At 41.7% G+C, this 15520-nt stretch overlaps 1 protein-coding gene across 6 annotated transcripts in view; it reads right to left on the minus strand.

Moving 5' to 3' along the window:
- Positions 1 to 13260, minus strand: part of GLRA2 (glycine receptor alpha 2) — a 128566-nt gene extending 115306 nt beyond the window's left edge. For 5 of the 6 annotated variants that reach the window (XM_008921370.3, XM_018084354.2, XM_018084355.2 and 2 more), the window contains exons 1-2: positions 12599 to 13260; positions 10339 to 10472 (exon numbers count right to left, since the gene is read on the minus strand). In XM_008921370.3, coding sequence (XP_008919618.1) covers positions 10339 to 10472; positions 12599 to 12666 — 202 coding nt within the window. In that variant the 5' untranslated portion in view covers positions 12667 to 13260. Of the gene's footprint in view, positions 1 to 10338; positions 10473 to 12598 lie in introns of those variants that run through there. The other variant, XM_018084357.2, reaches the window with a different exon arrangement.
- Positions 13261 to 15520: the final 2260 nt, after the last annotated feature.

Consider the following 15520-nt stretch of genomic DNA (forward strand, 5'->3'; position numbering starts at 1 on the left):
TAATGCACTGACAATTACACAGAAGGTGAACCAGGGATTTCCAGGGCAGGTTGGTTTTGGGCTCATATTCCATCTGAGTACTGTTTGAAATGTTTTCTTCTTTTATTGACTCATTAAGCCTTTATGTTTCCACCCTTCCCAGATGCTGACACATAGCTGAGGCATAAGTAGTATTCATTATGTCTTCATACCCTGGCAATATTTGAGGATTGCTGGTAGCTGGCATAGTTCAAATAAGCCACTAGGCTGCTCTGATTTATCCCTCATAAGTAACTGGATGCTTGGTGAATTAGACTTTTCTCTCATGTACTGTACTGTTCAGATCTTGCAGTTTTCAGAATCACAACCTTTATATTTCTGTAAACTCTGAATTTTAATCATGGACTTGGTGTTTACGATGTTGGCAGGTCATTATTTATGCCAGACATTGTGCATCCTTCATCTCAGAGCTGTGTCCCACCCTCTACCATCCTCTCTGCATCATCTGAGGGGCTCCTCTCTGCAGATTGTTAAAATCACTCATTTCTGTGAAAGACCATGAAATGTGTATTTGGAAGATGAACTGTCCAAACATACATTTTCTGATGACTTATTCAGAGATTTATACAGACCCACAGCCCATGACCAAACAGACAAGAACCCCACAGGCACACACAGAGGGAGGAGGGCAATAATGCAGAAGAACAGAAGTTTGAAGTGGAAAGGACCAGCAGGAGGAAGAAACTTCCCCTAAAGCCTGAGGTGCCCTCACAGAACAGCTTCACCCCCACTCCAGCCACTAAATCATCTTCATTCGGAGCCCAGCTTAAATGCCTCTATGCAAACACATACAGCATGGGGAAGAAACAAGATGAGTTACAGATGTGGGCACATCTGCAAGGCTAAAATCTCATTGGCATCATGGAGATGTGGTGGGATGGTTCCGTGACTGGAATTTTGGAATGGAAGGATACAGATTCTTTAGGAAGGACAGGGGAGATAAGGAAAGGGTGCCTCCTTCTAAGCCAATGACCAGTTGAAGTGCATGGATCTCCACCTGGAGATGAATAAGGGGGTGACCAAGAGCTTATGGGTCAGAATTAAAGGGACAGCAGGGACAGGTGACATTTATAGTGGGGTAGGTGACATTATAGTGGGGTTCTGCTACAGGTCACTCAACAAGGAAGTCCAAGTGAATGAGGTCCTTATAGACAGTTAAGGGCACTCACATTCGCAAATCCTGGTCCTTGTGAGGGACTTCAATCACCCTGACATTTGTTGGAGGGACAGCACAGCATGGCATGAGCAATCCAGAAGGTTCTTGGAATGTGTTGATGTTAACTTCCTTCTCAAAGTGATAAAGAAGCCAGTGAGGAGAGGTGCTATGATGGGCCTTATTCTTACCACCAAGAAGGGGCTGGTGAAGAATGTGAAGTTCAAGAGCTGCCTTGGCTTCAACGATCATGGAATGGTGGAGTTCAGATCTGTAGGGCAGAGAAGAAGTTGTACAGCAAGCTCACTACCCTGGACTTCAGGAGAGAATACTTTTCCCTCTTTAGGGACTTGCTTGGTAGAGTGCCATGGGATAGAGCCCTCTATGGGAAGAGGGGCCCAAGAAAGCTGGTTAATATTCAAGTATTGCCTCCTCTAAGCTCAGGTGCAATGCAGCCGAACAAAGAGTAAGTCAGGAAAAAATGCCAGTAGGCTTGTGTTGATGAACAAGGAGCTTCTGGACAAACAGAAGGCCTACAGAGTGTTCAAGCAGGGAAGGGTAGTCTGGGACAAGTACAGAGAAATTGTCTGAGCAGCCAGGGATCAGGTTAAGAAAGCTAAGAAAGCTAAAGCCCTACAGAATTAAAACTTGCCAGGGATAACAAGGGCAACAAGAAAAGCTTCTATAGGCACATTGGTGATAAAAGGAGTGTTAAGTAAAATGCAGGTCCTCTCTGTAAGGAAACAGGAGACATGGTTACCCATGCTCATGGAGAAGACTGAGATAGTCAATGACTTTCTTTGCCTCAATCTTCACCAACAAGTGCTCCAGCCACCCTGCCCAAGTCACAGAAGGCAAAAGCAGGAACTGGGAGAATAACCAACCACCCACTATAGAAGATGGGCTTTGAGAACCTGAAGGTGCCAAAATCCATAAGACCTTATGAGATGCATCGGTGGGTCCTGAGGGGACTGGTAGAGGAAATGGCTAAGCTGTTATCTATCATACTTGAGAAGTCATGGCAGTCCAGTGAAGTTCCCACTGACTGAAAAGGGGGAAAGATAACCTCCACTTTTAAAAAGGGAGTAAGGAAGACTCAGGGACCTAGAGGCCAGTTAGTCTCATCTCTACGCCCTGCAAGCTACTGGAGCAGATCCTCCTGGAAACTATATTAAGACACACAGAAAATAAGGACATAATTGGTGACAGCCAGCATGACTTCACTGAAGGCAAATTGTATCTGAAAAGTTTGATGGCTTTCTATGATGGGGTTACAGCACTGGTGGATAAGGAAAGAGCAACTGATGTCATCTACCTGGACTTGTGCAAAGCATTTGACAATGTCCTGGAAAACATCCTTGGCTCTAAATTGGAGAGACATGACTTTGATGGATGGATCATTCAGTGGATAAGGAATTGGCTACATGGTCACACTCAAAGAGTTGCAGTCAAAGGCTCAATGTCCAAGTGGAGACTAGACACGAGTGGTGTTCCTCAGGGGTCAGTATTGGGACTGGTTCTGTTTAACATCTTTGTTGGTGACATGGACAGTGGGACTGAGTGCACCCTCAGCAAGTTTTCTCTTGACACCCAGCTGTGTGGTGTGGTTGAAATGCTGGATGCCATCCAGAGGATCCTAAAGAGGCTTGAAAGATGGGCCTGTGTGAACCCTATGAATTTCAACAAGGCAAGATCCTCCATGTGGGTTGGGGAAATCCCAAGCACAAATACAGGCTGGGCAAAGAATGGATTGAAAACAGCCCTGAGGAGAAAGACTTAGACATGACCCAGAAGTGTGCATTTGCAGCCCAGAAAGCCAATGCAATGTCCTGGGCTGCATCAGAAGCAACATGGCCAACAGGTCAAGGGAGGGGACTATCCCCTCTACTCCACTCTCATGTGACCCCACATGGAGTATTGCATCCATCTCTGGCATTCTCAGCACAGGAAAGATGTGGGTTTGTTTAAATGGGTTTAGAGGAGGCCACAAAAATGATCAGAGGTCTGGAGCACCTCTTCTATGAAGACAGGCTGAGAGAGTTGGGGTTGTTCATCCTGGAGAAGAGAAGGCTCTGGGAACACCTTCCAGTACCTAAAGTCAGACTACAAGAAAGCTGGAGAGGGATATTTTACAAGGGCATGTAGTGACTGGACAAGAGGTAATGTATTTAAACTTAGAGTAGGTTTAGATTAATATTAGGAAGAAATTCTTTACTGTGAGTGTGGTGAAACACTGGAACAGGTTTCCCAGAGAAGCTGTAGATGACCCATCCTTGGGTATGTTCAAGGCCAGGTTTGACGGGGCTCTGAGTAATCTGGTCTCATGGAAGGTGTCCCTGCCCACGCAGGGGGTTTGGAACTAGATCTTCAAGGTCCCTTCCAACCTAGACCACTGTATGATTCTATTATTCTATATTCATATTTTCAGAGGGAAAAAAAAAAAGAAGATAATGAATCTGTCTAATAAAATTGCATATTTCTGTTTTATGAATATTTCTTGTAACTATATCACTGTATTAAATAGATTTGCAGATTATAAATGTATATACTTGTAGTAAACTTATTGTACATGGTTTTGTATATTCTAAACAGAAACTGCATACTCCCTAAGACAGCCAAAACACAACAAGATGGTTAATGAGTGACCCAAGGGCTTTGGCTTCCACCGTATAGAAAATTTAAATCTGAACACGACATTAGATGTGATAAAAATATTACAGTTAAATTACAGCATGATCAAAACAATACCATCTCCTTCTTTGATATCAAAGGTCTTTGGCTCTGCTTTGACATTTGTTTTTCATAAATCCCCTTGGCATTTTATGTAGCAGCAGACCAATATTCCATGACAATGACCAAATCCATTGATATCTCTTAATTAAATAATTGGTTCTGAATAAAGGCAACACATCAATACAATATGGATCACTGTGGCCAATCTTATAAACATAAAAGAAGACCAGGACAGATCCTCAGCTTGGATGCCAAGCAGCATTTGTTAGCTTGTGCTTTACACTGCTGCATGCTTGCAGCCTTTCTGACTTGCTTTGGAGGAAGCTGGCTGCAGGAAGCTCAGAGAGAGATCCAGGGAATGAGTAAACAGTTATGCAGCATAGATAATCGGGGGGGTGCCTTGGGCTTGCTGTCTGTCCCCATTCGTCTAGTAGCCTAGACATAACCCAACTAGCCATGCAACTCACCCAGCCTGTTCATGTTTTAGGAAAGAAACCTGAAATTAAAGAAAGGGAGGAATATGGGCAAGGTCCATAGTCCCCCTTTCCCCCCTCTCCCAGTAGTTTTAAAAGAAACACAATTAAAAGAATCCTTGCATAACTTTGATAAAAAAATTTCTGCCGGAAAATGTGCACACTTAGGGCAGGGGCTGAACATCATTTCCGTAGCCTTATTTTTGTAGTTGAATAAAAAAAACCAAAACCAAATAAACTCAGTGTCCAGCACGTGAGGATCCTTATACAGCATCTCACTGTGCATGAGATGCGTGTACACACCTTTATCTGACAATAGTGAAAAGTTTTCTGTGTGTTTCAAGACAGAAAATAAACCAGAAGCTTACCTTCCTAATAATGGATGCTTGGACATCTCAAGCAACCTATATTTAGTGAGTGCAATGGTCTGGTCACTTCTAAAACTGGCCCAGTAACCTCCCGTCTCCTACAATGAATCTTCAGCCCAAGCCCTACAACTCGAATGCACCAATAATGTGCACTTTCTTACTACATGCGCAATTATCATAATCCTGAACAGGATTTGAGTCTCCATTGCACTTGGCCCTTTGAGCCTTAGAACCGTGTGAAAAGTAACCCAGTACAGGATACTCACCACATCTGACTTCATGGCCAGTAGTTGTTACCAACTGAAGTGTAGCTTTGGGAAGGTTATTAAGTACTAGAGAACAGATCACTGCAGTCCCACAGATTATCTTGGTTACGCTTTTCATCTTTTATATATCTAGATTAAGGTCAACTTTTGTAGATAGATCCTCTTATCACGTGCATAGAAGCTGCTTTTATTTATTAAGCTTGATGCCATTAGTTTCACCCTTAAATGTCATTCAGTGTTTTCCATTCATGCTTTTTTAAGTATTTCATTACTGGTCCACTCTGGGGCCAAATAAGTAAGCAATGGGCTTGAACATATGAGAAAAACTGACCCTTGTTGCCAAGGAGTTAAAGTATTAAAGTGCATAAACCATTTTCTCTAGTTGTCAAGCTAATTTTCAGTGAATTACTTAGTCCATGTGTTTATTATTCACATATAAACCCATTGACTCGGTATGAAAATGACATTACACTGCTGTAATCAGACTAATTTTTTACAGTTATGGCCACTACACCCCAAAACTGCATCACTGACAAAACAGCAGCTTTTGAGCAAGTTGCATGGCACCATCCAGTGATGAGGGTAACATTAATGGGCACTGTTGCCACACAGCTCCATGTAACTCCATAAAAATCAGAGTATTCTTTAGGAAATAATGATTTAATGGAAATGAATGAACTTAAAACATGGAATGAAATTCAGTACAAACAAAAATCACTACCATCTTCATTGCAAACATTTTCCATACCAGAAGAAAACACTTTTCCGCAGCTCTTAGTGACCAACTTCCTTGCTCTCTACCTAGTATATGACAGCCAGCCTATTACTTAAAATATTTGGCCTAAGGGACATAGTAGTACATATAGATGATTTATTTTTCTATCTGATAAGTTCTAGCTTATGCTTAGATTTTGAGTGGTGTTATAAGATGAAGGTGTCAAAAAGTGGAAATAATTTAGTAACCTCTGAAGATCAACACCTGCTAGGAGATGTTAAATTCAAGTTGACTTTCCATTAGCCCCACGTCTCATGTTGTGATTAAGTTGCAGATTGATCCCTTGTATCATGGAATTACACACAGTGTTCTTGAGGGAGCTTGAGCTGAACATACACTAAGCTAAGACACTACTTCACCATCCCCAGTTTGTAGCAACAAGGAAGCACATTCTTGGCTAGTTTTATAACACAGGTGCCCTACACTGCTATTTCTAGTTTTTATTTCACTTTGAAAGCAGAGTGAGCAGTGGAGAAAGTAAAAGACATCACTTCTGTTGGGTTTTACCATTTAAATAATAGAACATTAATATTAATTAGGTAAAAATGTATCAGGCAAGTCTCATCCTTCATTATTTTAGAGAAACCATGCTAAACTGATGTCATAGTTGAAGAAGAAACAGCAAATCAACTCATAGGGCCATGAGTATACATTTGCTGTCAACAGAAAGGCTCTCAGGGACTTCAGTTAGTATTAGATTGCAGTCTTCATATTTACATTTTAAAGTATTCCCCTCTGTGTCCTTACACAAATTATTAGCCTATCCAAATTCAATGAAAGATAAGTGGAAGATGAAAAAGTATGCATTAAATATCTGACAGACAGTGATTAAAGAAAGGCAATTTTGAGAGCTGGCACTCTGGTACTTTGTTCTGGCTTTTCATCGGGGGGATATTCCCCCTCAGTGCCCAGTCATTTTGTATCCAATCGCTGCATTAAAAAGAAATATGCTCCTCTGCTTTCAAATGATTATATAAGAGAGAATAATACAAAAAAAGAAAGGATCTTTCAGTATACATTACTTCTGAAAAAAAACCACACCACCACAAAAAACACCAAAACCCCCTGTTGTGGATGTCTAAATGTTTATATATTCACCTGTTGCTCTCCCACTATCTTCCTGAAATTTTTAATCTGCAAGAACAAGTTAAGAAGAAGCAGTAACTAATGACAAAATGCTTTATCTGGATAAAACACCTTGTTCCAGTAAGTAGCATTTTCCTCTCTCTTTAGAATGCATAGACTTTATTTCAAAAATTAATCAAATAGCTGCTGTACGCTAGTAATTCAAACTAGTCATAAAACTATATTTAATTATTGTATAATCAGTAGTATAAGATAAATGTGTTCTACTCAGTTGCATTTCCATGAAATCAGACTTTTCTGACACTTCAAAATGCCTATGGTGAACCCAGAGAAAGCTATGTAACTGTTCTAAAGCAGAAAAGGCTAGACAAATGGATCAGTAGAATCACAGAATCATAGAATTTCCTGAGTTGGAAGTGGACCACAAGGATTATCAAGTCCAGCTCCTGGCCCTGCACAGGACTATCCCCAAGAGTCATACCATGTGCCTGAGAGTATCATCCAAACACTTCTTGAACTCTGTCAGGCTTGGTGCTGTGACCACTTCCCTGGGGAGCCTGTTCCAGTGCCCAACCACCCTCTGGGTGAAGAACCTTTTCCTAATATCCAACCTAAACCACCACTGACACAACTTCAGAACATTCCCTTGGGTCCTGTCACTGGTCATCACAGAGAAGAGATCAGTGCCTGCCCCTTTGCTTCCCCTCATGAGGAAGTTGTGACTGCAATGAGGTCTCCCCTCCATCTCCTCTCCTCCAGGCTGAACAAGCCAAGTAATCTCAGCCACTCCTCACATGGCTGCCCTTCTAGGCTCTACAAGGAGCTGCTGAATACTGGCACAACTATCTTGATCCACAACATCTTTTGTGGAAGACAGTAAACAAATATTAACCCCAGATTAAAATCAAAGTCAGACAGAAGATCCAGAGTTTAAACCATTGCTCGCACATCCTCTTTTGCGCTTAAAAGTTCTTTCCTTAAAATACAAAAAGGTGCTACACATCAAGTAATCATTCAACATTTCATATATTCATCTGTTTATATGACTTAGAATATCAGTACTGTAAAATAGCCCTCATCTCTAAAATTATCTTAAACAGATTTGTCAATGGTAGAAACCAAAGCAATTTATATTGTGGTCACAATAAGGACTCAGTTAAAAAAATCTTTATAACACTAACTTCAAGACAGATAAATCTAATGTTACTTCTTTGCAGCTGTCCTTGTTCTTTAAAAGGAAAAAGTAGGTAAACTAGAACAATAAGTATTTTCAAATTTTTTTAAACATTAACAAGATTTGGGCAACTAGAACATGGGTGTGCATCATGTTGACTAATAAACATGGTTATCAGCTGACAAGGTTTTTACAGGAGATGTGAAGTTCAAAACTGCATGTTTTAACTCTCTAGTTTTGAACTCTGAGGTCCAAAATACCACTCAAGGGAATATAGCAAAGAACAAGAAAACCTTTCAGACCTCTTACCGGAAGACTGAGGGCTCTGGGAGAGCTCACAGATATGAAGTTATGAGAAAACATTGAAGATTTATTTATCAGTTCAAACTGCTGCAAAGGACCATCCTGCTCTGGAGCATGACTTAATAAAAAAATTATAAATAAGAAACAGCAGATGCTTTGCCAGTACAAGTTCATAGGTGTCGACAGGCAACAGCTTCACTTTGGGAACACAAACAAAACATGGGACTCAGAGGAAGAAGTGTCTGTCAAACAGCTCAGTGTGCAAACAGCTCAGTGTGCACCATAAAGCATCATACACACCATACCTGCTCTAACCACTTGAATATCAGGGGAACAAAGCTATGAATCTGTCTCCTATGTTTTTTAGACACATACTGGGGAGCAATAGAGACCTATCTTTAAGTCATCCTATGACTTGCTATTCCTGGTTTTATCTGAGCTACACAAGGTAAAGCTTTTTTTCATGTCCCTCTCATATGAAGGACAAGGATAAGTTCTTGATGATTGCTACCTTGCTCAATTCAGGCAATTTCTGCCTTCATTTGCATTCTCTGAAACTTCACCGATACTCATGCAAACACATAACATGAATGTAAGAGCCAAATGCAGTATTACTTACTAGAAGCTAATGTGGACATCACTTCAGGAACTCAATAAGCATGTTGAAAAATAGTCTGAAATTAAGACTTTAGACTTCACCGACTAGGATTTTTTTTAACTTGTCAGATTTCAAACCTTTGGATCTGAAAGCCATACTAGGTTGCTCCTCACTCAGACATAGGAAGCAGTCAAAAAAGGCACTTTGTTCCAAATCTTGTAATTTGCACATGTGGAACAGAAAGAAGAAACTGATCTTTGATCTAAATTTAATTAAACACTTTTCTCATTGACATGCGAGCTTCTTCTCTCCTTACAGTTCATTCACTGACTAAGAAATTTCTATTTTTTTTCTAGTCATTATCAACTTTCACAGCACTGCTAACAAGGCTTAATACAAGAAAAAATACATTTCAGTGACCAAGGCTAATAGATATGAGTGTAAACATACACTGGCATGAGATTTGTTAAGAGAAAAAGCATTTTATCAGTTTTCAAAGTAAACCACATTCTGAGCTTTAAATTGGCATAGCAAAGCCAGTTTTGGTGGAATTATAGGGCTCTCCCAAAATGCTAAATATTTGCAATGAAAACTTCTCTCCCAACTCCTTTCATACAAAGCCACAAGATATTCTGCACTCTCTTCCGTAGGGATTTAGAAGACTACAACAAGGAAAACTTGCTTTGAGCAATAATGCTCGCAAAAGAAGCCTCCAGTACACAGCCTTCTTTGTGCTGGGATGGTGGTGATGACTTTCCACAAGTCAGGTAAAATTTTGGAAGATAAGGGGGCCTGTTATGGAAGTGCCAAACTGAACATGGTCCATATATTTTGTAGGGACCCTAGGACATTGGTTCTTATAATTAATTCAATTATAATTAATGCAGGATAAAATCTCCTGTGTGCATTCCTTGATTCCTATCTCCCTACTTCAGGGTAGCAGGTTTTACTTTGAGTTGAATGAAAGCACAGACCTCAGACACTGCTATAAAGAAGACAACAGCTCATTATAGAAATGTTAATGATATTGTCTTCGTGGCTTAAAATATTCAGGAACAAGCCATCTCACTTGCTTTTAGTATGAAACCTGGAATTCTGTTTACTATGCTAAATTGGTAAGGTCTTCAGAAGCATTCTCTGACAGCTAAACATTACTGTGATGTCAAAAGAGCGTTTGCAAGCACCAGACCCTTATTAACTACACTGTTCTCCCAGTGCTCCCCATCGATCAGCTGTTCTCCATGACATGGTAACACTGGAAAACTGAAGTTATTGAAAACATAATCCAAGCCCAAAGGTAAAAAAAACCCTCAAATCTATGATTTGCCCAAATTTTTATCATTTAATTAATCAGAAGTCTTAAAACTTACCTTTAAAATTTGGTCTGATTCTAGCATCATAGCCTGACGTCCTTCCCATCAATTTGTCCAAAAAATCTGAAGGAGACAGGGTCTGTGAGGGGGATTTTCCAGATCTTGAATCATGTTCTTTACAGAAAGTCGTCCTAAATAAATTATTAGCCACCATTAGCTGATATTTAACTTCTATTGTATTCAATATGGAGAAATTACAGCACCAAATAAAATTGTCTCAATTCAATGAAGGTAGCAATTCATATTTTTATAGAATAATATCCTCTCTCATCTGAAAACTTTATTCTAGAAATAAAAATGAGTTTTAGGTAGTATGTATGAACACAGTTTTCTCTTCAGAAAAAAAAGCCTTAGCTTTAAAAATAAATTCATTATAGTTTTAAGGCTTCAGAAGATTCAATTTACTTTTCACCTTGATGTGTAGAGCAATCTTACTGTGACTTTGATATTCTTTTCCACATCATTTAATTACATGCATGCTGTTAAAAGTATATGTTAACATTGGCTTACAGTGGTCCTAAACTTCCAAACAATAGTTGGCAACACTTAGCAAGAAACACTGAAAAATACTGGTTTTGTTTATGTTGGAAGGATATAGACAGAAAAAAATTGTTTTTTACAGATGCTACCCAATAAAAATTTAAATCATTCTAGTGAGTGTCTGGATTTTTCCCCAACATGGTAAAAAGGGTTCTGGAGTCAGTCACAACTGATCTTAGGGGAGTTTTGCCCCACTCCGTGAACATCGAGTAATAGAATTTATTATCATCAGCTGGTATTTATACGCAAGCTCTTGGAACATATGTCTGTTTTTAAGATTTAAGAGCAAACTTCTAGTACCGTATCATGCATGTGAAATGCTGTGCACATAGCATATTACATATTGCAAGCACATTAAATATTGCAAAGAAAGACAATATAGCAGTTCCCCATGGTTGGTCCCTAGTGAGAAAGAAACTAGAATGAAATGGTCATATTTGGTGTGTAAAGGTAAGATTTAATAATAAAGCATTATCTTGATTCTTAAACAACCAATTTCAATGTGCCTGTTTCAACTTTATCTTCGAGCTAAATTAAAAGTAATTCTGACTCTGACTTCTTAACCATTCCCCATTTATATATTTGCCCAAAGGGAACCACTAAGTTCCAGGAGTGTTTCAGGGGGCATTTTTGTGCATTTATATGTAAATATAAAAGTCAGATATACATACGATCATTTGAAATGAGAAGCAAATATCAAATCCTTTACAAAAACACCAGAATTGTTAACAGGCAAGGCGATAGTAAATTCTCATGCTGTAATTCCACACATTTTTTTCAGATTCCATTTATAGGGGGCGGTTGCTTCTTTTTGCTTCTGTCTATGACATGATACCATTACAAATATTTAATATTTAATACATGGCAAATTATATATCCCACTTAAATAATAAAAAATTCTGTTAAGACAATAAAAACCTGAAAAATTAATTTAGTACACTTATTTGGGATATTCCTGGACAAATCAGTTCTGTTTTCATTCACAGCCCACTAGTTAGGAGTTGTGTTGTGATCCCAGGCTCACAAATATAAACACTGTTTCACTCTGTCACTGTATGTATACCTCGCTACTCTTATAAAAACACTTTTATGTCTAGATACATCTGTACGTGCAGATACACAGCAGCCTAGAGTATGATAATGAATCTCATCTAAAAGGGTGTTTTGGTTAATAATACTGACCTGTTTGCTTAGTACAACAAAAAGTCAATCGCTGAAGCAAAAGCTTATGAAAGGTTAAAAAAAATTTAGAAACACCGGTACTTTAAGTGAGCACAATACTGGTCTGATCCAGGGTGTTTCCAAAATCAGAGGGCTGGTTCTCTAATTTCAAATAACTACATCCCTGACAAAACTGCTACAATCGTTTCCAAAGAGGAGGGAACCAAAGCAACTTCCTAAACAAGCTCTACTGGGAGCAAAGAATTTGCATTTTGGAAGAAAAGACGAAGAAACTGGTTTTAGCTATTTTGATATCCAGTGAAAAAAACCACGTCTTTGAATCAGAAAATAGAAAATAGATCACCCAAACTTGAGATTATTATTTTTTGTGTTTGTTACCAAGCAACGAGTCTCCGGGTGTAAAAGGGATATTCTGTATAGAAAGAACACAAAACACTCTCAAATACAGCAAACTAGGTTAATGTGACGTAGTATCTTTATAGTTATGATTCCCACAACCTTTTCACAAATATTATTACAGAGTGGTATCACCTACCTGAAGTTGTTTGTCTCTAAGAAAAATGCAAACAAGGTTGTCAAAATTTTCACTAGCTGCCGGTTCATTCCTTCTGCTTTCTGTGATGATTTGGAAAATATCCCAGAAACGATTCCAGAGAGATGCAGGGAAAAAGTAAGCTGCTGCTGCTGCCTAGATTTCCAAATTCAGCAATAATTTAATTTTCTTGACAATCGGGAAGAGAAGGTCTGGATCTCTACAAAGTGGGGGTAAAAGAGAAGTGCCAGTCCTTGGAATCATTGTCAGGTCAAGCCTAGGCTCATCTCCAGCAGCCAGCACAAAAGAGATAAGGCATCAGACTCAGTCGTTCCCCCGACTCGGTTTTGGTGATTGCAGGGGAAGAAAAAAAAAAAAAGGAGAAGAAGAAAAGAAATGGAAAGAAAGGGGAGAAAAAAGGCAAAGAAAAGAAAACCCAACTATGCGAGGAGCATCAGGCAAAAGGGAACAGCGCTGAGAGCAGTTCTGTTGTCGGTATGTTTTATTCCCCTTTCGATTTGAAAATTAGTATTTATGAACGGTGGTGGGGCTACTGGGTCGATCTGCTTTTCCCCGTTTTGGGTTGGGGAGCGTCGGCGTTGCCGGGGTGGGAGGGAGGGAAGGAGGGTGTGCGGGAGGGAGGGCGGTGGGGCGCGGGTGCCGCGGGGATCCCGGCGCTGTGCTGGAATGGGGCGCGGGGAGCGCGCGGATCCAGCGCTTCGGACAGCTCCGCGCCGCGCTGCGCATGCGGGCTGGGGGGGCGTCGGGGCGCGCGCGGTGTGCGGGGGTGAGCGGGGGGATCTGTCGGGGGATCTGTGCGGGGGATCTGTCCGGGGGTGCCGGTGCGGGGCGTGTGCGGGGGGAGCGGCGCCCGCGGGGTGTGTGTTTCCTGCGAGTTGGGACGCGCGGTGTGTTGGCTGCGGGGTGTCTCTGGAGGTGTCCCTGCGTTGGCGCGGGGTGTGCCTGTGTGAGCGGGGGGCGCGCGTGTCGCGGGGGCCGTGGGTGCGGGGCCGTCTGTGAGCGCGGGGGTGGCGCCGTGTTGTGTGTGTTTGGGGCGCGTCGCGGGGGGCCGTGGGTGCGGGGGCGTCTGTCTGTGTGTGTGGGGAGGGGGCGTATCCGCGCGTGTGCTCGTGAGTGCGTGTGATTCCGCGTGGGGCGCGGGGTCGCGGCCGGTGGGCAGCGGCGCGGGGCGCGCACGACGCCGTGGGGCGCCGCACACGCCGTGGGCGCTTTCCGCCCCGCCGGGACGGCCGCCGCGGCGCTCCCGGGGCGGGAGGTGCCGCCTTTCCCCACCCGGGTGGCCGTGGAGAGGCAGAGGGAAGGAGCTGGGGAGAGGGAGGAAGTGACCTGGGCACCCAGGCGGCTGTGGGAGCCAGCGGCCGGCTTCTGAGCCTCGATAAGAGACGACTTACAGGAGACCACGTGAATGTGTATAAATATCTACACCCCACACCTGGGCGTGCCAACCCACTAAGACGAGAGGCAATGGGCAGAAACATGTGCAGGAAATTCCACCTGAACGTGAGGCAGAATTTCTTTACTGTGCGAGTGACAGAGCACTGAACAGATTGGCCAGAGAGGTCATGGAGTCTTCCTCACCGGAGATGTTCAAGAATTGTCTGAATGCAGTTCTGTGCCATGTAGTCTGGGATGGCCCTGTTTAAGCAGGGAGGTTGGACTAGGTGACGCACTGTGATCCCTTCCAACCTCACCTGTTCTGTGATACTGTGATGGGTGGGGAGGAGGATGGTCCCTGCAAGAGGAGCTGGCCCCTCTTCTAAGAGCTATTCCATAAAGACCCGAGTGAGTGTGAGGAGGAGGAGTGGTAAAGAGCAGTCTGGGGGAGTTTATGGAGAAACCAAAGGGGGAAAATTGCACGGTCTCCGTTTCCGGTTGGTTTTACTGCTCCATGATATGGAGAAGAAAACAATGCAGCAGCTTACTAGGGGATGTTTCCATCTCCAGACCCCAACACATGAGAAGATCCTTCTCTTTTTGTGCATGGGGAGTGGAAGCAGTGGATTAATTACCCTAGACCCCACAGATGGCCAGTGCCGTAGCCAAGGTTAGGCCCCGCTTTACAGTTCTCCACAGTCCTAGGTCCTTCCCACAATGCTTCCCACAACTTGAATTGCTCAGTTACAGGTCCTTATGGTAAACCCAGGCTGTCACTGAGAAGTCACATCCTTCAAGAGGAGGAGAAGAATAGCTGGTCCCTCTGAAGCACAGATGGTGGCTGATAGAAGCTCTGCTCAACACACTACAACCCTTAAAGCATTTTGGTAACATGGTTTTAAATAGGGAGTTGAGGTATCTCATCTAGCAGAGTTGAGGGAATATAAAATGCTTTTTCATCCACTGTCACCATGATTTGCCTTCCATATCACCACTAGTTAGTATCTGATTCTGAGTGCTCTACATCTCCCTGAGAAGAAGCTGTTCAGTTTGTTCCCATTGAAAAAGCCTAAATTTTGTGTAAACCAGAGTTAAATCTGTTTCAACAATGTGGAAATCAATTCCTATGAAAAAGTTGTTTTTACCCATCCTGCACTCTCAAAATAAACTACTGTTCTTTCTTCAGTTTTAGGTCCAGCTGTATTTTTTAAGTCCAGCTATATTCTCTTGCCACAGAACCAGTCCACCTGAACACTGCTTCACTTCCACAAAAGTATTTGCATACACACAGATTTCTCATATCTCCAAGTAAAAAACCTACTGCTTAATGATGGATACTATGACCTTGTATGTAGTAATCTTAAAAAAAATCCTTCTGAAAAGGAGTTGTTCTGTTCACACATTAGCAAAAGATCAAAGCCACATACTGTTCATTAAATGAAAATCAGTTGTTGCATTTTGTGTCCTTATGTTAGTTTAATAAGGTAGGATGTATCTGAAAAAATAGAAAGTAAAGAAAATATATAAAAT

This window comes from Manacus vitellinus, unplaced genomic scaffold, assembly GCF_001715985.3.
Source record: "Manacus vitellinus isolate BGI_N305 unplaced genomic scaffold, ASM171598v3 scaffold_7_pilon, whole genome shotgun sequence".
NCBI lineage: Eukaryota > Metazoa > Chordata > Aves > Passeriformes > Pipridae > Manacus > Manacus vitellinus.